Raw genomic sequence first — 22,219 nt, forward strand, 5'->3', positions numbered from 1 at the left:
CTGCAAGAGTTTAGATTCTAATTACTCAGACTCTAAAGATTCAGTTGGACAGAGAGGCATCGTTATGGTATTGAGTGTACAGACCCAGGAACATGCCACATCACTTCATTTTTTAGATCTTTCAAACTTTACCTCAGTAGTGCTTTCAGTTTATTAACTAATGAGACAGAGAGAGAAAGTGAGCACGAGCGGGGGAGGGGCAGAGGGAGAGGGAGAAGCAGACTCCCCGTTGGGTGTGCAGAACCCACACGGGGCTCGAGCCCACGACCCTGGGATCGTGACCTGGGTGGAAGTCAGAGGCTTAACCGACTGAGCCTCCCAGGCGCCCTGTGTTTTTAGTTTCTGTGTAGCGGTCATATATTTATCATTCATTAAATTTATTCCTGGATTTGAGATACAGTATTTTTTGGGCGTAGAATTTTCTTTTTTCCTTTTTTTAAATCACAGTCCTGCTTTTTAATTCCTTGAACATATTGATCGTGGTTATTTTAAAGTTCCATTATGTGGATTCCCTCTCTGTATCTTCCTATTATCTATTGGTTTTCATGGGTTGTAGTCACAGCTTCCTGTTGCCTGTAGGCCAGAGACTGTAGGTGTAGCAATGATTTGTGACTCTAGATGTTTCTGTGTTTCTCCATAAAGAGTTTACTTTTGCTTCTGGCAGGTGAATGGCCTGGGGGTGCATCTGTAATGTGCATTGCCTAACAGCGGGGCATCAGACTATGTGAAGCAAAAACAAATAGAATTGCAAAGAAAAACAGATGATTCTACTGTCACAGTTGGAGACTTCAACACCCCTCTATCAGAAAAGGACCCAGCAGGCAGAAAAATCAGTAAGGACACAGTTGAATTCAACAGCATCATCTGTCCACTGGATATAATGGATATCTAGAGACTGTTTTATCCAACAGCAGCAGAATGCACATTCTTCTCAAGCCCACGTGAAGCATTCGCCAAGAGAGACCACATTCTGGGCCATAAAACACATCTTCACAAATTTAAAGGAATTGAAATCATACAGTGTCTTTTCTCAGACCACAACAGAATTGAACTAAGAATCAGTAACAAAGAGAACTCAAAATTCGTAGAGATTAAACAGCATACTTCTAAATAACACAGGTCAAAAGAGAAATTCATGAGAAATTCTGAAATATTTTGTACTACATGAAAATAAAAACACAACTGACCTAATTTATGGGATGCCTCAAAAGCAGTACTTAAAGGGAAACTTACAGCATTAAGAAGAAAGATCAAAAGTCAGTGACTAGATGGACATCGGGGGCGTTATGCTAAGTGAAATAAGTGAGGCAGAGAAAGACATATACCTTATGATCTCACTTATATGTGGAATCTAACAAAACAGAGCCCATAGATACAGAGAACAGATTGGTGGTATTTGAAAGTTGCTAAGAGAGTAGGTCTTAAAAGTTCTTATCACAAGAAAAAAAATGTAACTGTGTGATGATGGCTGACTATACTTAATTGTGTTCATTTCACAATACTTACAAATATGTATGAGGCTAATGTTATATGTCAATTATATCTCAATTTAAAAGATCAGTAACCTAAGATTCTTCCCTAGGAAACTATAATAAGAAGAGCAAATTAAATAAAAAGTAAACAGAATAGAAGAAATAATAAGACTTAGACCAGAAATCAATGAAACCGAAAACCAGAAATCAATAGAAAACCTGGTTCTTTGAAAGTCAATAAAACTGATAGATCTTTAGCTAGGCTAATTAAGAAAAAAAGAGAGGGGGTGCCTCGGTGTCTCAGTCGGTTAAGTGGCTGCCTTCGGCTCAGGTCATGATCCTGGGGTCCTGGGATCAAGTCCCGCGTCGGGCTCTCTGCCTTGCGTGGAGCCTGCTTCTCCCTCTCCCTCTGCGTGCAGCTCTGCCTACTTGTGTGCTCTCTCTAACTCTCTGTCAAATAAATAATTGAACTCTTAAAAAAAAAAAACAGAAAAAGAAAAAAAATCCAAAAGAATTAATAAGCCCTCCTCCCTGCCAAAAAAAACCCTGAAATTAATACACAGTTAGAGCAAGTTTGCATGACTCAAGGTTAACATGCACGTCAGTCACTTGCCTATATACTAGCACTGAACAAGTGGAATTTGAAATTAAAAACACAATACCATTTACATTAGCACCTCCTAAGTTAAATACTTAGGTATAAGGCAAACAAAATATGTATAAGATCTGTATGAGGAAAACTACAAAATACTGATGAAAGAAATCAAAGAACTAAAAAAGTGTAGAGGTATTCTATGTTCATGGATAGGCAGACAATATTGTCAAGGTGTCACTTCTTCCCAAGTTGATCAATAGATTCAGTGTAGTCCCAATCAAAATATCAACAAGTTATTTTGTGCATATCAATAAACTGGTTCTAAAGTTTATAGGGAGAGGGAAAAGGCCCAAAATAGCACCACAATTTTGAAGGAAATGAACAAAGTTAGAAGACTGACACTCTCTGATTTCAGAACTTATTATAAAGCTATAGTAATCAAGACAGTGTGGTGTTGTCAACAGAAGAAATAGTAGATCAGTGGAGCAGAATAGAGAAGCCAGAATTAGACCGACATAAATATAGCCGATTAATCTTTGACAGAAAAGCAAAGGCTCTACAGTGGAACAAAGATGGTCTTTCCAACAAATGGTGCTGGAACAACTGGACATCCACATGCAAAATAATGAACCTAGGTATGGACCCCTCACAAAAAGTCAACTCAAAACAGATCTCATCCCTAAATGTAAAAATGTAAAACTATAAAACTAGAAGATAAATAGAAGATACCATAGAAGAAAACCTAGACGACCTTAGGTATGATGATAACTTTTAGATACAACACCAAAGGCACAATCCTTGACATAAATAATTGTTAAGAAACACTCTGTTAAATAATTAAAAACTTCTGCTCTGCAAAAGACAATGTTAAGAGTAAGCAAAGACAAGCCATTGACTGGGAGAAAATATTTACCACAAAAACACTTAGGATAAAGGACTGTTACCTGAAATATACAAAGAACTCTTAAAACTCAGCAGTAAGGAAACAAACAACCTGATGCAAAAATGGTCCAAAGACCTTAACAGACACTTCACCAGAGAAGACATATAGATGGCAGATAAGCTTATGAAAAGATGCTCCACTTCATAGGTCATTGGGGAGCTGGAAAAGTAAAACAATGACACCGCTGCACTCCTACGAGAACGGCCACAATCCGGAACACGGACAACGGCGAGCGCTGGCGAGGACGTGCAGTGGCAGGAGCGCTCACTCATGGCGGCTGGGAAGCAGATGGTGGCGCCACCTTGGAAGGCAGTCTGGTGGTTTCTCACCACACGAAACACGCTAAATGGCCCAGCAATCACATTCTTTGGTATTTACCCAAAGGAGTTGAAAACATGTCCACACAAAAGCCTGCACACAGTTATTTACAGAAAATTTGGAAGCAACAAAGATGCCCTTCAGGAGGTGAATAGATAAATAAATTGGTCCATCCAGTCAATGCAATATTATTTAACACTAAAGGAAATGAGCTGTCAAGCCACGAAAAAACATGGAAGAAACTTAAATGCATTAAGTGAAGTCAATCTGAAAAGGTGATTATATGATTACAACTCCATGACGTTCTGGAAAACTGTGGAGACAGTAGAAAGATCATTGGTTGCCAGGAATTGAGGGTGAAGGAGGGGTGAATAGGCAGAGCACAGAGGATTTGTAAGGCAGTGAAAATACTCTGTATGATGCCACAATGATGGATACGTTGTTATACTTTTGTCCAAACTCATAGAGTGTCCAACACCAAGAGTGAACCATAGCTAAACTGTGGACTTTGGGTAATTACTGTGTATCTGTGTAGTTCATCAGTTGAAACAAATGGGCTACTCCGCTGTAGGGTGTTCATCATGGGGGGAGGCTGTGCATGTGTTGGGACACAGGGTGTATGGGAGTTCTCTGTACCTTGCCCTCAGTTTTGCTGTGAACCTGAAATTGCTGTCTACATGAAGTTTAATTAAGCAAAATAAAACAAAAGAAGGGGAAAAAAATCCCAACCTTCTGGAAAATAAATCTGCAAGCCCAGATGGTTTCACTGACAAATTTTATCACTTAAAAAAGAAATAACACCAATTTTACATAGTCTCTCCCATGTATTTTTAACTTTTTATTTTGAAATAATTTTAGACTCATAAGTTGCAGAAATAGTACGTAGAATTCATTCAGTTTCCTGCAATAACATCTTATAAAACCATAATGCATTATCAAACTATTTTCCATATATTCTTAATTACAGTTATTGTGCTAAAAATGTAAAGAATTCAGAAGTGTATGAAGTAGAAAATTAAATACTTCTCACACCAACCTCAAGCTAAATAAACAAATCACTATTAATAATTTGCTGGGCAGTCTTCCAGACATTTCTTGCACACAAAGAAATAGATACTTACACACATGTATAGTTTTATTTATTTGTTGTTACCAGAATTAAATCAATCTTTATGTATATAGTTTTCCACTCGCTACTTTTACCCAGTAGTGTATCATGAATCTGTGTTAAGTGATACCCATCCTCTACCTTCCAAATACCAGGGAATTTTTTTTGGACCAACAGTATTCTGTAGTAATGACGTATGGCAGCATATTTTCTTCCCTTTTTTTTTTAAATTAACAATTAGGTTGTCTCCTGTTATTTGTTGTTATATATGATGTGCTCTGCCTGTCCTTGTTGCTGTGACCTTAAGGAGTTATTGAATGCTTTTGAGAATAGGCTTTTAGAAACCCTGGTGTCTGGGTTGGGACTTGGAGACACTATTTGCGATTTTGCACTTGTAATCCTAAATGACTGTGGTTGGCAACAATGGAGGTCAACCTGAGCCGCATAGCATAGCCCCTACCTGGAGGGCTGGTAAGAACAGCTAGCAGCCCACAGACCACCAGAGACGGGTGGGCCCTGGTGTCTTCCCAGAGCCCCCCCAGGCACCTGGGTGCTCAGCCAGGGGTGAGCTTTATCCTGGCTGAAATGCCCTCAGCGGTCGGGTCAGGGCGACTCCAGCTTGGTGTAGCAGTCGGGGAGTTTGGCTCTGCTGTTTGTCTCTTGAAGGTTTACTGAACTTGGGTTCAGAAAATTTGGATTTGAGTCCCTTTTCTATTAGCTTATTAGTTTGGTGTCTGCATTCTCTTTTGGAATTCCGCCTTGCTGTCTGTGTGGGCAGAAGTCGGCATTCAGGGGTGTGTTGGGTTCGTGTCTGAGTTGGATATGAGAAAAATGGTAACTGGTTACACATGAAAATGTGTAGCTTGGTTATGTTCAACTGGTTCGGTGAGAAGACACGGGACCACTTTTGCGATATCACAGGCATGAAGCAGGGAGTTAATGTTTCATTTCTGAATGCTCCCTTCACCTTCACCATGGAAATGTTCATTTGAAATGGAAACCTAAGAAGGAGCCATTTCTAGGAAACGAATACTTAATTTTTAAATATCCTGGAAAATCAGTGTTCTGCTTTTAAATGGGGGTTTATCAGTTTTAGTGTTGTGTAACAATATTTAGCTTTCATTTCAATTTGTCTTAATTACATATTTTTGTATATTTCAGAAGAAGCATAACTTTTTAGTAGATATTACTTTAAAAAAAATACGTGTGCTTTAAAGTTGTTCACAAGTTAAACAGTATGAAGCTAAATTCTACAGTCCTACCCTGGCCCGGCTTGGGGTCTGAGTATGCAGTAAGTGGGTAGGGCAAGGACAGTGCACTCCAAGGACACTGGCCGTTAGCCACGGACTAGGTGTGCTCACTGAGTCATGGACTGGCTGGTGTTAAAAATGGAGTGCTTAGCATAAAAAACAGGCAGAGTGAGATTTGCAGTATCATGCCATTCAGGTAAAGTAAAAATACATGGACACAAAGCAGTGTCCATTCTGCAGAACAAATTCAAATTAGAAGACTAGTTTGCTGTAGGGGTGGTGGGGGAATAAATAAGGTGGGGCAGGTGAGATACACAAGAGAGGCTCAGCGGGGAGGGCCGGGCTGAAGGGGCTGTTGCTAAAGCCGTGCAGACCCCCTGGGAGCTGGTGGTCGCTCTGGGCAGGACCTGGTGCTCCCAACCTCAGACTCGTCTTCCGCAGGGTGGTGTATGAATGTCTCCCCAGAGACTTCCAGCGAGTCTTTACCTAGATGGGAGACATTTTGCCACAAGAAATCCTGCAGTCAAGAGATCAGGTACAGGCCTGGCGAGGCCCCCGGGGATGGCGGCCTGGCCCTCCTGACTGCCGGCGGCCCGGCCCTGTGCTCGTTGGCTGGGGCAGGGGCTGGGAGGGGAGGAGGGCTTCAAAACAGTAAGAGCTTTCTCCTGAAGACAGCTTGCCCAAACAAGCTACTAGTGGAGATTGTAATATATATTTCTGGCCTAAATAAAGTCTCGAGGACATGACGGATTCCCACTGAGCACGCCAAGTTCTCTCTAGGAAACAGACCGTGCACATAGCTTGAGAAGTGTCTCCGTGAAGACGCGCTTCCCGTCTTGCTCCTGGCAGCTCTAACTCATCTTTAGGCCACTCCTCTTTATGACCCTTTGTCAGAACAGCAGTCCCTGTTCCCGAGTCCGGGCCCGGGGACGGGCTTTGTCCTGCCACCAGCGCTTGCACGCATGAGCCTGCGCGGGGCTCACTTGGCAGGCTTTGTAAAACGCTGGCTCAGGCTCATCCTGGGGGATGGCCTCAGAGTCTGCTTCTCTTCTTCATTTTTAACTTTAAAATTTTTTATTTTTTAAAATTTTATTAAATTTTTTTAGACTCTGCATTTCTGAATTAGAATCTGCTCTTAGGGGATGATCACAATTTTTAAAAATTAAAGTATTATTTACATACAATAAAATTGACCCTTCCTAGTGTGTAGTTCTCTTGGGTTTTGACAAACACATGCAGTCACGGGCCACTACCATCAAAACAGAACGGCTTCGTTGCCCCTGAAATCCCCTCGTTCCCCATTGTAGTCAGCCCTTCCCTCACCCCCATCCCTTGGCAACTGCCATCTGCTGTGTCCCTATAGTTTTATCTTTTCCAGAACGTCCTGTAAATGGAATAGTTCGGTGTGTAGCCCTTTGAGCCAGGCTGCTTTCACTTAGCAGTGCTCCTGGAAGCTTTATCCAGATTGTATCTATTGGTAGTTTTTTCCTTTTACTGCTGAATAGTGTTCCGTTGTGTGGGCGATCAGAGATATTAGTGTTTCCACTTTCTCCATTACGAATTATTTTTTCATTCTAAAACTTTGGAACTTTGGAGGAAATATAATCATCTTTTGCCCCTGTCATTTTAGGTGACATCACTCAAAAAGGATATGAAAAGAAACGGGCAAAGCTGCTTGCACGCTATATCCCACTTATTCAAGGTAAAGTCAGCACGCTCAACTCTTTTGTAACAGTTAATATTCTCACCAAACTTGACCTAAATATGGATTTTAGAGTTTCACATTGGTATGTATCATATTTTATTGAGGACTGGGCAGCATGTCTAATATTGAATAATATAATCCACAGGTTATAATTTACAGCTTGGGTTTGGTATAGATGTCATTTCCAAGTAGGATTTATTATATTTTTATGATTATAGAATATGATTCTTCTTGTGATTACAGTGAGGAACATTCCCTAACTTAGGTTCGGAACAAATGCTGTAAAGGTTAAGGTTAGGGTAAATTGATCTGTAGAGCTAACACACTTGTCGTTTCAACAGGGTTTTTTGGTGGAATTTAATGAGCTAATTCTAAAATTTATGTATAAGTTGAAAGGGCCAAGGGATTCAAAATGTACTCAGAAAGGAAGAATGAGGTGGGAAGATTTGCCCTACCAGGATAAGAAGAATTACTATCACGCTATCGTCATGAAGACGGCCTGGTCTGGAACCAGGGCAGGCAGCTGGATCTGCAGAGCGGGACCCGGAGCCCAGACACAGACGCACACGTGTGTGCAGACGTGGCCTGTGGGGGGGCAGCGTTGCAGGGCTCGGTGTTGGCACAGCCCCTATCCTAATAGAAGACCAGTCACTGGACACAGGAATCAGTGTCTGGCATAGAAGGACCAATAGGAAAGGCGAAAGCTACAGCCTCTTCGAAGATTGTTTGGAAAACTTTGGTCACCATCACAAGATAGGCGGAACTTCACGAGTCACTAAAGAGCCTGAGCTGTGACCCTAAGGGAGGAAGCAGTGACTGTGTTTAAATGAACACTGTCATTTTATCCAAAGTCACCATAAACAGATTAAGGGCAAGTCACACAGTGGCAAGAGAATTGTAACACAAATACCTGGAAAAGAACTAGTATGCAGAACACAGAAGGCAGCACCGTCCTGTTCGTTAACTCTCGTGATAATGGAATGTTCTGTCATCACTAGCCACGGATGGCTGTCAAGCACTTGAAATATGGTTAGCGTAACTGGGAGCCTGAATTTTTAATTTAATTGTAATTAATTTAAACTTAAATAGCCAGAAGTCCCCCAACATGATTTTTTAAAAAGCGCAGGAGGAAACTGGTCTGAAGCCTTGAATCACTGTTTTGTGTCAAGCCTACTAGCCAACAGCAAAGAAAGATGTTTAACCTCGGTGGGGATCGGAGGAATGTGGAAGAAAGCCATAACCTGCATGGATTGTTGGAGGGGTTCCAGCAGTGGGGTGTGGTACAGCTGAAGAGGGGCAGCGGTGACCGGCCACTCCCCACACGGGCGCTAGGCGCTCTGGACAAACTCTGGGACATTGGCCCCTTGTCCTCTCTGTGCAGAGCAATGTTTACTAGATCCCTAAACTGCCAAGAGCTCAGACGTCCACCAGCAGAACCCATCCGGTGGAAAGCTTGAAGACCCCCACGCATCAGCCGGGATGAATCTCGTAAACATAGTGGGGAGTGAAAGAAACCATCGCGGAGGAGCACAGCCAGTACAGCTTAGAAAAGCACGCTGGCCTGCCCTGTTCAGGAGCTCCTGCGTAGTCGGTAAAGAGAGACAAGGAAGCGGTTTTCACGGAAGTCGGCGCACCGGGTGCTCGTGGGGTGAGGTGGCGCAGGGAGCTCCAGAGGCGCTTGAGTGCTCCCTGACTGCTGCCGCTGTCTCACTGGGTTTTCCTTGTGTAATAATTTGTAAACGGAACACCTGGTTTGTGCTGCCTATATCAGTATGATATAGTTTACAATAAATCAGCAATAAAAAGAGTATGTACTGACATTTGTTGATCCAAAACAAAACAGAAGCAATCTCTGAGTAAAATGGGAATTGAAGGGGACTGTTAGAGTGTCTTAAAGCCCACGTGACAGACGTCACCAGCAGCTGGCAGACCGTGGCACACACTGTGGCTTCTGCACCCCACGCAGGGGGAGAGGCCACTCTCCTCCAGGGGCCGCTGCCGCGTGACGGGGGAGCAAAGCAGGACGGAGATTGGAGAGCAAACGGCAGTCGTCTGCGCTCAGAGGCGGTATTGTTTTATTCCTTGGGGCCACAGGTGGCTGCCCCTTCACTCTTGAGTTAGGAAGAGTTTGTGCTTTGATAGAAGACAGATTCACAAGAATCGATAGCCTTTCCCTGGCAATATTTTAATGAAAAAACTTACATTTATAATACTTATTAATTCCTTAGGAAGAAAGTCACAGAACCTATATTAGGATCATGAAATCTATTTGAAAGAAATAGCCAAGACCCTAAAATATGAAGAAAGATACTGATTTCCTCAATGGAAATTACTGTTTCCAAATTAATCTGTGGACATTATGTAGTCCACTCTGAATACCACTGGCTGGTTTTTAAAATTTCCAAACTTGGGATTGGAAATAATCACCCATTTGAAGGAGAAAGGTTCCGAGAGTAGCCAATACATCTCTGAGAAAGAATACTAGTGGAAAGGGCCTGGCCTTCAGGCATTAAACCTGGTTGTGTGCACACAGCCCCAGCAAGCGGGTGTTGGTGTTCAGGGTGGAAGAGCCCGCCAGTGGCGGGGGAGGTGGTCTGGCAATGATGCAGGAGAGTGCGGAGGAGGAAGCCTTGTCTCAGGCTGGTGCCATCCTGGAGGCAGTGGGGCTGGGGTGCTCTTCCTGTCTACCATCAACGAACAGAAGCTTCAGAAGGGTTAAAGCTGGAAGTATGTTTGTAATTATAAGAGACTGTAACATTCAGGAAGATACTTGAATAACCTTTGATTACAAGATGGGAGACCTGGGCATTAGAAAGGAAAAGAAAGCAGGTCTGATTCGTTGCCTAGAGATGAAAATATTTCCGAATGGCTGAGCTGCCATCAGCCTGCCCCAGCTCTGGGGTGTGTGCACAGGCCAGGGTTGTGACCCCAGCAGACCAGCGTTCCTGTAGCTCTTTCTCGGGAACTCATTAGCTGGATGAAATGAATAGAAGTTCAAAGAAGAGGAAATGAAAATGTTCAACCCCACCGGTAGGTATGGAAATGCAAATTGAAGTGAACCGTCTTCCTCCTATCAGACTGGCAAAATTCTAAAAATCTTTCTAAACACCCAGTGCTGACAAGGGTGTGGGGAAATAGCACTTCCATGCATTGCTTGTGGGCATATTGCTGTAACCCTTTTAGAAGGGTGTCTCTTGATACCTGTAAAAATAAAAACTGTGCCTGCTCTTTCATGTGATAATTTCACATTGGGCTTGCATTTTGTGGAATAAACGAATCTATCTCAAAGAATGAAAGCACCCATATTTTCGAATGCAAACGTAAGGACGTCCATAGGCATGTGTCCATAATGTGTAAGGTTCTATGTATTCTCCATTACGAGCTTAGAAGTGATTTTATCCAGTCACAAGAAACAAGACGCCAGTCACAGTGCTGACCAGTGTTGCTATATGTGTGTGTTTGCGTATGGATATGCTCAGATTTTGAAGAAGGAAGGCCTGTTCCCATCTTCTAGCTCTGTGCAACTAAACACCCCAAGAATGCAGTGCCTAAGCACCAGTGATGACGTCTGTTCTGTTCACACACCTGCGGTGTGGCCGGGCTCCGGGGCCGCTTGCCCTGTCCACAGAGCCAAAGCCGGTGTCCTGGCGGCACTGCTGACCCAGGCCACCGTGCACTGGGCTCCCCGGCCACCGTGGTCCCTGCTGTGCCCTCTTGGTGCATTGTCTCAGAGTGTCTCCAGGTCACACAGGATTGCCTCTGCCCCACTGTGTCCAGCAGTGGGTTTGAGGCAAGGATAGATAGCCTCTTTTCAGGAAGTGATAAGGGCTGGCAGAACCCACGGGGCTGGAAGTCTATCTACTTTTATGAGATGTCTTGAGGCAGAGACTAAAGTTAAACTTTGTCACTCTGATGAAGCATGACAGAGGGCTTGCGTTGTGCTGTTCGCAAAGGTCAGCAAATTAGAGCTCAAGCAACACCATGGATTCTGTGTCATGACCCAGCATGCTTGGGCCCCGTCCCTTCACTCACCACACTGCCCTATGGGCCTATGTGGTCAGGGGCCGTGGAATGTGGCCAGCTGTCCAGGTGTTGGGTTTGCAGACAGCAAGCAGGGTCCCCAGGCTGAGGGCGTCAGCCCCTGAGGTCTCTGCACCCTGTGCTCTGCAGTTGTCACGGTCATGTGCACCCCCACTCGCCACCGTTCCGTGTTTCTGCCTGTGTCCAAGGACAAGTGGTTCCACCCCAGTGACTGCTTCGTGGGATGTTTTTTGGGGAGTTGGCTGACATCACGGACAGTGCCAGGGAAAGTGACACAAGCCATTTCAGATTCAGGACACGTTGACGATGAAGAAACACGCTTCTGAAGGACCTTCCCAAGAGAGTCTGCCCCAGGTGGCCGCACGTGCTGAGCTGGTGGCTCAGGGACGCTGTGTGCTGGTCACCCTTTTTGCAGATGGTGGACAGTGAGGCAGGGCAGCCTGGGCACTTTCAGGGGAGAGAGCGGGAAGTGGGTATTCGTGGCTCTGTCCCCAGCCTCCAGATCCAGGGGTCTTCTGGGCTTCAAGGGCCACCGCAGGGTGCGTGTGCTCAGATTACGGTTGTCGGGACAGTGTGTGCTGTGTGGCTGTTTTAAATGGATTTTTCCATCACTGGAAAAGCGAATTGTTGACACAAGATGTTCCTACAAAATTGTGTTGCAGGAGTAGACCCATCCCTGCAGGCGGAGAGCAGGGTCCCCGGCCCCTCACAGACCACAGCCGCAGGGCCCAAACAGCAGAAGCCGAGGCCCACCAGCTCCCGGGACGAGCGCTTCCGGTCAGGTAGGGACCAGACGGGGGGGCCTCCCCTGTGGACTTGGCTACAAACGTCTGCTAAGCAAATGGTTTTACTTGAACATCATGCTATTTCTCAGGAGAAAATCTAACCTTCACACAATCACGGTGTCTCTCCGTGTAACCTGCAGGGTTGGTGGTCTCTCCCCCAGGTTGCTTATAAAAATCCCTAGAGAAATCGTCCTTCCCCCCGCAATCAGTGTAATTTCTTTCAACTTTTTATCCATTTTTCTGCCTCAAGCTTTGGGGTTGGTATTAGTACTTTTTGTACGTTATGGAACAGCTTTACTACTGTAGGTGTTTTTACTATTTTTTCTTTTTCTAATTTTGGAGCGTTCCTTCTAATGAGATTTCTGCCACTCTATCAGTGCTTTTATCAGTATTTAAGTTAGCCTGTGATGTTTTATTTGAATGATCAGAAGGCCTATTGGAGACATTCACGTCGCGTGTCAGTAGTTTCTGCACACCCCGCTTCCCCTGTTTAACAACATTTCCACCCTGCGTGAGCATATATTTCCTTTCCATTTAAGCTCTTTTGGTAAGCCTTTTTTTTTAATGATGAAAAACTTTCAACAGAGATAAAGAAATGACCATTTTGTTTTAAGAATATCTAAGAGGAATGTTAAGATTTTAAATGTTATGTTAACATGGGAGTGTGATGAAGTAAGGAGAAATTTTTGATCAGATAATTTTTTACTAATTTAGCATACATTTGTCACACTGTTAATATTCTTTTCTGATTATATAAATAATACATGTGATATCAAATATATCATGTTTAAGGACAAAAGTAAAATCACCTGAACTCTGAATCCTGAGACAACCCCCCTCAGCATCTACTGAGCACGTGCAGACACCCACACGTGCACGTGGACACCAGCAGGTGGACATGGACACAGGCACGCAGACACCCGCACATGCACGTGGACACCCGCAGGTCACACGGACACATGCACGCAGACACCCACAGGTGCACACGGACACAGGCATGCGGACACCCACAAGTGCACACGGACACAGGCACGCAGACACCCGCACGTGCACGTGGACAGCCGCAGGTGCACACGGACACATGCACGCAGACACCGACATGTGCACGTGGACACCCGCAGGTGCACACGGACACAGGCACGCAGACACCCACACGTGCACGCGGACACCCGCAGGTGCACACGGACACATGCACGCAGACACCCACACGTGCACGCGGACACCCGCAGGTGCACACGGACACAGGCACGCAGACACCCGCATGTGCACGCAGACACCCACAGGTGCATACGGACACAGGCATGCAGACACCCACACGTGCACGCGGACACCCGCAGGTGCACGTGGACAGCCGCAGGTGCACACGGACACGTGCACGCAGACACCCGCATGTGCACGCAGACACCCACACGTGCACGCGGACACCCGCAGGTGCACACAGACACAGGCACGCAGACACCCACACGTGCACGCGGACACCCGCAGGTGCACACAGACACAGGCACGCAGACACCCACACGTGCACGCGGACACCCGCAGGTGCACACGGACACAGGCATGCAGACACCCACACGTGCATGCGGACACCCGCAGGTGCACACGGACACAGGCACGCAGACACCCACACGTGCACGCGGACACCCGCAGGTGCACACGGACACATGCACGCAGACACCCACACGTGCATGCGGACACCCGCAGGTGCACACGGACACATGCACGCAGACACCCACACGTGCACGCGGACACCCGCAGGTGCACACGGACACAGGCACGCAGACACCCGCATGTGCACGCAGACACCCACAGGTGCATACGGACACAGGCACGCAGACACCCACACGTGCACGCGGACACCCGCAGGTGCACGTGGACAGCCGCAGGTGCACACGGACACGTGCACGCAGACACCCGCATGTGCACGCAGACACCCACACGTGCACGCGGACACCTGCAGGTGCACACAGACACAGGCACGCAGACACCCACATGTGCACGCGGACACCCGCAGGTGCACACAGACACAGGCACGCAGACACCCACACGTGCACGCGGACACCCGCAGGTGCACACGGACACAGGCATGCAGACACCCACACGTGCATGCGGACACCCGCAGGTGCACACGGACACAGGCACGCAGACACCCACACGTGCACGCGGACACCCGCAGGTGCACACGGACACAGGCACGCAGACACCCACATGTGCACGCAGACACCCACACGTGCACGCGGACACCCGCAGGTGCACACGGACACAGGCATGCAGACACCCGCACATGCACATGGACACAGGCACGCAAACACCCGTATGTGCATGCGGACACCCACACGTGCATGCGGACACCCGCAGGTGCACACGGACACAGGCACGCAGACACCCACATGTGCACACGGACACCCGCAGGTGCACACGGACACAGGCACGCAGACACCCACATGTGCACGCAGACACCCGCAGGTGCACACGGACACAGGCACGCAGACACCCGCATGTGCCCGCAGACACCCACACGTGCACGCGGACACCCGCAGGTGCACACGGACACAGGCACGCAGACACCCACACGTGCACGCGGACACCCGCAGGTGCACACGGACACAGGTACGCAGACACCCACATGTGCACGCAGACACCCGCAGGTGCACACCGACACAGGCATGCAGACACCCGCACGTGCACATGGACACAGGCACGCAAACACCCGTATGTGCATGCGGACACCCGTGCACACTCGCTGATACCCACACGCGCACACAGATACCCCAACACTCATGCAGGTGCACACACGTGCACGCTGATACCCACAAGCACGTGCAGATACTTGCACTCACGTGCTCCATGAATGGTGTCATAGTAAAGGCCCCTTCCTCTCCTTATCTTCCTGCCTTCCCTCTTCCCCCCATCCTCTGCTCCCAGTCTGTTTCCATGTGACAGATGTTAATAAACTGTGAACTTCATTCTAGTTCTAATTCTTTATTTTCTGAATATAAGACCTTGATCGTAACTGTGATTTGCTAGTATTTTCTCTGAGGCTTTCTCTTATCTTTGCATTCTCTTAAAGCGGCTTTTGGAGAGCAGAAGTTTTAAATTTTATTTTATTTATTTATTTTTTAGAAGATGCTATTTATTTATATGAGATTGAGAGAGAGAGGGAAATCAGCAGCAGCGGGGGGAGTAGAGGGAGAGGGAGAAGCAGACTCTGTGCTGAACACAGAGCCCAAAGTGGGGCTGATCCCACGACCCAAGATCACCCCCCAGGCGGAAAGCAAAAGTGAGGTGCTTAACTGACTGAGCCACCGAAATGCCCCTAGAAGTTTTTAATTTTAATGAAGTACAACTTACCTGTTTTTTGTTTGGTTTGGTTTGGTTTGGTTTTTAGTGGATAGTGCTTTTGTTCTTGTGTCTAAAAAAATCTTTGCCTCACCTGAAGGTCACAAAGATTGTCACCTCTGTTCACTTCTAGAGGGTTTATAGTTTTATATTTTAGCTTTAGGTCTATGATCCATATTTTAGTTGAGTTTAGTATTAGTTCAGGGTATGAATCAAAGCTCATTTTTTGCACACAGATATCCAGCGACCCCACCATTTGTGGAGAACACACTGCCTTTGCTCCTCCATCTAGGAACACCTGCAGCGGCACCTGCGATGCTGCTTCTGGACTCCGTCCTGTCCTGTCGAAGTATTCATGTAGCTTCACGGCAAAACCGCATTTCCATGTTATGGCTTAGAAATAATTGTTGAAATCAGTAGTGCTCTTCCTCCGAGCTTTGTTGTTTTGTTTCGTACTGTTGTTCCCTTGTCTGTAATGTGACTTTTTGCCTCTGGCACTTTGAAGATTTTTCTCTTTATCTCTGGTTTTGAGTGATTTGATTATGATGTGCTGTTCTCATCACGGCAGCCGTACTTTCAGTTTCAAAGGGGAAAAAACATTTCATTGATATTATAAAGTAAAAACCTAGTGGAAATAGAAGAAAAGGGAAATCTGCCCATAGGTGAGGGCAACAGTGAGCAGTAAAGGAGGTTAGGACAGGGTTACATGAGAGCGGGTGCTTACAACACCCAACCTTATCAGCTGGGGAAGCCTCGTGGAGACACCCGGGGTGGAGTCCCCGACGGAGAGGCCTGGCCAGCGTCCTCCTTCCAGCTGAGACCTCCCACTGTCCACCCCCATAAGGGCTATATTTATAGGGCCAGTGATGGGGTCTGAAGTTAAACATTTTTTTTTACCTGCGTGCAGTTTGGAGCGAGTTGCATTTCCATGTTATCATGTCTTTACATCTTCAGGAGCCTGGGCTAGGTGTGTCTGTCTCCCCTCCCAGATTCCATCCCGGGGGGGGGGGGGGGGGGGGGGCAGCCAAGCTTGGAGCAGCAGGGGACATGGGAGGATGTGAGGCAAGATTTACAGCTCTTGGTGTCCAGACCAGAGGAGCCAGTTCTGACCTGGAGGCCAGGCTCCCGAGGTCACTCATGCAGCGTGAGTCACACAACCGCGTGCGTCAGCCTGCCTGTGTGCCGGCAGCAGTGGTCCATGATCTGGGACAAATCCATACAATACTGGTGCCTTGGTACGTGTAGGTCTGTGTTTCTTGGGGTTTGCTGAGCTTCTTGGATTTGTTGGCTTGGACCCTGTTGTGCTGATATTCTGTTGATTTTTAGTTCTGTGTTTTACCTGTATTTGTGATTATGTTCGTTTCTCAGACTGCAGTAGGGTTTAAGGTGTGCGCTCACGGTCACTGCCATATTGTTGCCGGGGCTCCTGCACTTGTGTCTCAAGCACCTTCTTATGTCTGGGAGTATTTATATTAGACCCTTATGTTTAAAGGGTAATTTGACTGATTATGAAATTCTAGGTTGAACACATCTCTCTTCAATACGTGTTGCCTTCTTGCCCCCAGTAGTTTCTGTTGAGTAACGTGAGGTGAGTCAGTCTTTCTCTCTGGAAGCTGATAGAATTGTCTTGTTGTCTCTGATGTTTATAAATTTTACTTTAATACATTATGTGTACATTTTTCATCTTTCCTGATTAGGACCCTGTGGACCATCTCACTGCAAGGTTTTTAAATGTTTTAAAAACATTTTGTTGGAGAAAAATTTAAACAGGTACAAAAGTGGACTTCCTCGTGTGATAACCCTCTGGACTTACTGTCCAGCAGCACAGCCCCAGCCATGCTCACCCACGCCTCACCTACGCCCTCGCTTCCCACATGATCTTGAAGCAAATCTCAGAGATCACGTTATTTCCTTTAGATGTCATAATATTCTTGGTGGCTGTTTCTGAAAAGGATCATGTCTTTGTATCTCTAAAACATAAAAACCATCATCACAAAATAAGGAACAATAATTCCTTAATATCAAATATCCAAATGTTCATATGGTTTTTAATTTTTTAATTTTTAATTTTTATTTCAAAAAAAATTTTAAGTAAGCTCGACGCCCAATGTGGGTCTCAAATTCATACCCCAAGACCAAGAGTCCCATGCTCCACGGACTGAGCCAGCCAGGTGCCCCATGGCTTTTTAAAACCACTTTGTTTGGACCCAGGATCCAAACAAGATCTACATATCACAAATGGTTGGTAGTGTTTTCAGTCTTTGTTGACGTCTGCATCTGTCCCTCCAGTCTGTGGAAGAGCCTGGGCTGTCTCTGGCAGCTCCTGTGGGGTGTCGTCCTCCCCTCCAAGGCTCCGCGACGGTCGGGTTACGTTTTCGGTTGTCCCTGAGACAAGATAGGGTGCTGTGTTCCCTCACTGGGAGGACAGGCTGCCTGGGACACTGGCAGCCAGTGATAGCCAGTTCCTAGATACGGTCATTCATGAGGGTTGCAAAATGGTGAAGCTGCTTTTGTCATCCCTCTTCATTCAGAGGCTGGGCTCCTTCTATAAAGACAGGCTCATCCTTGCTTGCTACCTGGTGCAGGAGAACCCGGATAAATGCTCCATTCTTTCCACTTACTTGTTCCTTTTTAGAATAATGAGTTAGGTTGCTGGCAAACTCCAATGGCAACCAATTAATTTTGCTGCCTCTTTTTCTTCCTTTCTGTTCTCTTGTCTGTGTGTGTGTGTGTGTGTTTGATATCCTTTTTTTTTTTAACTTATTTATGTGGGGGGGGGCAAAAGGAGAGGGAGAGAATCTCAAGCAGACTCCCCACTGAGCACAGAGTCTGACATGGGGCTCAGTCTCACAACCCTGAGATTGTGACCTGAGCCGAAATCAAGAATCGGATGCTTAACCCTGAGCCACCCAGGCGCCCCCAGTATTTGGTATACAATCCATTCTAGCATCTATCCTTGTTGATATTCAAACTATTCCATCCTTAGCCTTTGGGCGCATCTTCCAATCAGCTCCACAGTCCTGAGCTGTTTGATCAAGTCCTCATTGGCTGTCACGACAAGATGCTCTCGGCTCCTCTGTGTGTTTCCTGCGCCTACCCTAGAGTCTGCCTTTCTCAGAGTCCTTCAGCGAGCATGGGTATTTGAAGACCACATTCTGGGTGCAAGGGTTACTCATTGCTATCGGGCTGCACTTTTTTTTTTTTTAAGATTTTATTTATTTATTTGAGAGAGAGAGAGCAAAAACACAAGAGAAGGGATGAGCGGCGAGGAGCTGCAGAGGGAGAGGGAGAAGCAGGCTTCCTGCCGAGCCAGGAGCCCGACGTGGGGCTCACCCCCAGGACCCTGGGATCATGACCTGAGCCAAAGGCAGACTCTTAGCTGACCGAGCCACCCAGGCGCCCTGGACCAGCACTTTTCCTAGACATTTTTAGTGGATAGAGGTACAGCATAATAGTTAAAGACAAAGTGTCACATGTGTTCATGCCGACACTTCTATTCAGATCCAGGAACAGAGGTGTACGTAACTTTCCTTCTGTGTTTGGATCTTCCTCATGAGTGTTTTTGTTCCCAGGGATGGTGGCATCGCTGTGTGATTGCAGAAAAGACTTTACATTTCTTTTCTTTCTTTCTTTTCTTTCTTAAGTAGTGGAGCCCAACACAGGGCTTGAACTCAGGACCCTGACATTGAGACCTGAGCTGAGATCAAGAGTGGGATGCTTAACTGACTGAGCCCCCCAGGCGCCCCCAGAGTTTATCTTTCCTATGCATCCTTAGTAAATACCTGCAGAGGAACAGGCTAAACAGTCTAACTATGTATTTGAAAGTCATTTGGAATAGTTCAGGCCAACAACTGGAGACCCATTTAGGTTCATTTGTTTCAGTTTATTTTTAATTTGGGGGATTTCTTTTTAAATAGTTTTGATTTATAACTGAAAATATTTACGTGGGTCCAAATCTACAAACAAAGGAACATTTAAAGAAATCTAGGGCCAATGTCATAAGCCATGCTTAGTTTTTAAATTTTTTTTGATTTTTTAAATTTAAAATCATTTAATTAACATATAGTGTATTATTAGCTTCAGGGGTAGAACTTAGTGATTCATCAGTTGCGTATAACACCCAGTGCTCATTCCATCACGTGCCCTCCTTAATGCTAGGCCGTGCTTGTGTCTCATTCACATTCAATGAAAACAGATAAGAGTATGGAACTTAATTTTGTTACTTCATAAGCAATCTTGTAGAAAGTGTCTTTATTGCTGTTGTTTTTACGTAGATGTTCACACTGAGGCGGTACAAGCAGCTTTGGCCAAATACAAGGAGAGGAAGATGCCTATGCCTTCAAAGAGACGTTCTGTTCTTGTACATTCGTCGGTGGAAACCTACACGCCTCCAGGTATGGATGACCCGCGTCGGGGTCGGCGTCTGTGGGCGTTCCACAGCCCTGAGCTCATAGCCTTCCTTTCCCCTTCCGACCTGTAGTCAAGATTTAGAAAAATTAGAGATTAGAAATGTTTGTGTATGTGCCGTATTCCTCCCTGAAAATCTGTGGTATATACAGTGTGGCTCTTACCCAAGTGGGTGCTTGCTTTCTATAGGACTTCTGGGTAGATTTTAATTCTTTTACTAAGATGCTATTTATGCTTTTTAGTCAAGAGAGGAACCTAAAATCAATGCTTACTGGAATACTAGAGTTCTCTGATTTAAGAATTTTAAAATTATTCTTTTTTTTTTTTTTAAGATTTTATTTATTTATTAGACAGAGATAGAGACAGCCAGCGAGAGAGGGAACACAAGCAGGGGGAGTGGGAGAGGAAGAAGCAGGCTTCCAGCGGAGGAGCCTGATGTGGGCTCGATCCCACAACGCCGGGATCACGCCCTGAGCCGAAGGCAGACGCTTAACCGCTGTGCCACCCAGGCGCCCCTTTAAAATTATTCTTATCTTATTAATGACCACTATATTTTTACCAGGCCTTAAATGGAAGAATATAGGCTATTTGGAGGGTTTTAAAAAATTTATTATTGTTTTGTTGTCATTACCTTTAGAAATGAGAACTTCTACATGGAGCTTCTCTTCAGCGAAGGTGTTGTAAGCTCTGTCTCTGTCCCCACCCGGCGTTGGTGGTGTGTGGCGCTCTGTGATGCCCGTCTGTCTTGTGTTGAAGTCATAAAACTGGCAGCATGAGTGTTTGGATGGATGATGTAGTGAAAACCAAACACACCAGATTTACAAGCCAATTTGGTGTTTTGGTAACACTTCCTTTCTAAAGGAAAAAAAAGTTTATATTGTTGAAAAAAAATCTTCTAAAAATAGCTGTCAAAGTATTGTTTCTACTAAATACAACGATAGATACTACCCACTTTTTAATCATAATAATAGAACGCACAGTCATGCTGACTTGACAGAACCTTAATGAACAGTTATCTTATTGACTGAAGCAGTTGTCTGGGGGAAGGAGTTCTTGTCAGCGCTCATTGCCACCTCCCCTAAGAGGACGCAGGTGGACAGGAGGAGGCCTGGAGTGGGTTGGGGCTGCTGCCCCATGAGCCCCATGCTGCCTCGGGAGGCCGGCTGAGCTGTGTGTGAAGGTTGTGTGGGGTGTTCACTCAGATGAGCACTCAACACTTGGGGTCTTCTCTGCTTTTGGGACCCACCAAGGAATGTGCTGAAGCCATTTAGGGCTTGGGGTTGCCTTCACTCCCAGCGTGTGGTGCTCCCAGACAGTCCTCTGGGGGAAGTCGGGCTTGTGAAACCACTTTCCCAGGTAGGGCTCCTTGGATCTCACAGTCGGGCAAACACAGGCCCTTCTAGACTTGAGGGCAGCCTTTGAGATGACCCCTTGGCCATTCTGGGGCCCAGCGGTGTCGGTGTACAAAGCTTGCCACGTGCAGTCCTGGGAGACGCAGGAGCCAGTGTGGGAACTCGCCCTCCTCCCTGACTCATCCCTACATCATGCCTGTCGTCATTATTTTAACCACAGACACGTCATCTGCCTCAGAAGATGAGGGCTCTTTACGGCGACCCGGGCGACTCACCTCCACTCCGCTCCAGAGCCATTCCAACATCGAGCCCTGGCTCGACCGGGTCACTCAGGGCTCGTCCACTTCATCCTCTGCATCCTCCACCTCATCTCACCCGGGAGGGAGACCCGCCACCGCTCCCAGTGCCACCGCCGCCGCACTCACCGGCCCGGCGGCCCACGCCCACATAGGTCAGTAACGAGCTGCCACGGCCCCTCCAGGACAGGGGTGCATCTGCGCCCATCAAGACCCACCTTCTCTTCTTCATCTGGAAATGTCTTTTTGGTAACAAAAGTACATCTTGATACTTCTGTGGTTTGGCAGTTCCAGACCGTGTGCTGTGTTGGCCTCCCCACGGGCCCCAGAAGTGGTGGTGTTTCTTGATGTCCTACCCCTCCTGCTCTGGAGGGGTGGGCTGGTGCAGCGGCAGGTGGGGGGTGCACAGTCCCTTAGACATGGCCTCGGTTGCCCTGACCGCCGCCCTGAGCCCGCCCTGAGCCCGCCGCCTCTGCGTGCCTCTGCCCTCGCTCTCTGCCCCGTGAGCACCATTGCGCAGCCGTTGGCAGGGCAGGGCTGGGGCCGCAATCGTGGCCTGGCCTTTCTTCCTCCACGTGCCAAGTGAAACAACCCCTCAACCCGGAGAGAGA

At 46.6% G+C, this 22,219-nt stretch overlaps 1 protein-coding gene across 3 annotated transcripts in view; it reads left to right on the forward strand.

Moving 5' to 3' along the window:
* Positions 1-22,219, forward strand: part of DIP2A (disco interacting protein 2 homolog A) — a 115,621-nt gene that overhangs the window by 16,334 nt on the left and 77,068 nt on the right. For all 3 annotated transcript variants that reach the window (XM_026489146.4, XM_044385148.3, XM_026492074.4), the window contains exons 2-5: positions 7,317-7,388; positions 12,095-12,214; positions 19,828-19,947; positions 21,533-21,763. In XM_026489146.4, the coding sequence (XP_026344931.1) occupies positions 7,317-7,388; positions 12,095-12,214; positions 19,828-19,947; positions 21,533-21,763 (543 nt within the window). The remainder of the gene's footprint in view (positions 1-7,316; positions 7,389-12,094; positions 12,215-19,827; positions 19,948-21,532; positions 21,764-22,219) is intronic.

This window comes from Ursus arctos, unplaced genomic scaffold (assembly GCF_023065955.2).
Source record: "Ursus arctos isolate Adak ecotype North America unplaced genomic scaffold, UrsArc2.0 scaffold_4, whole genome shotgun sequence".
Lineage (NCBI taxonomy): Eukaryota > Metazoa > Chordata > Mammalia > Carnivora > Ursidae > Ursus > Ursus arctos.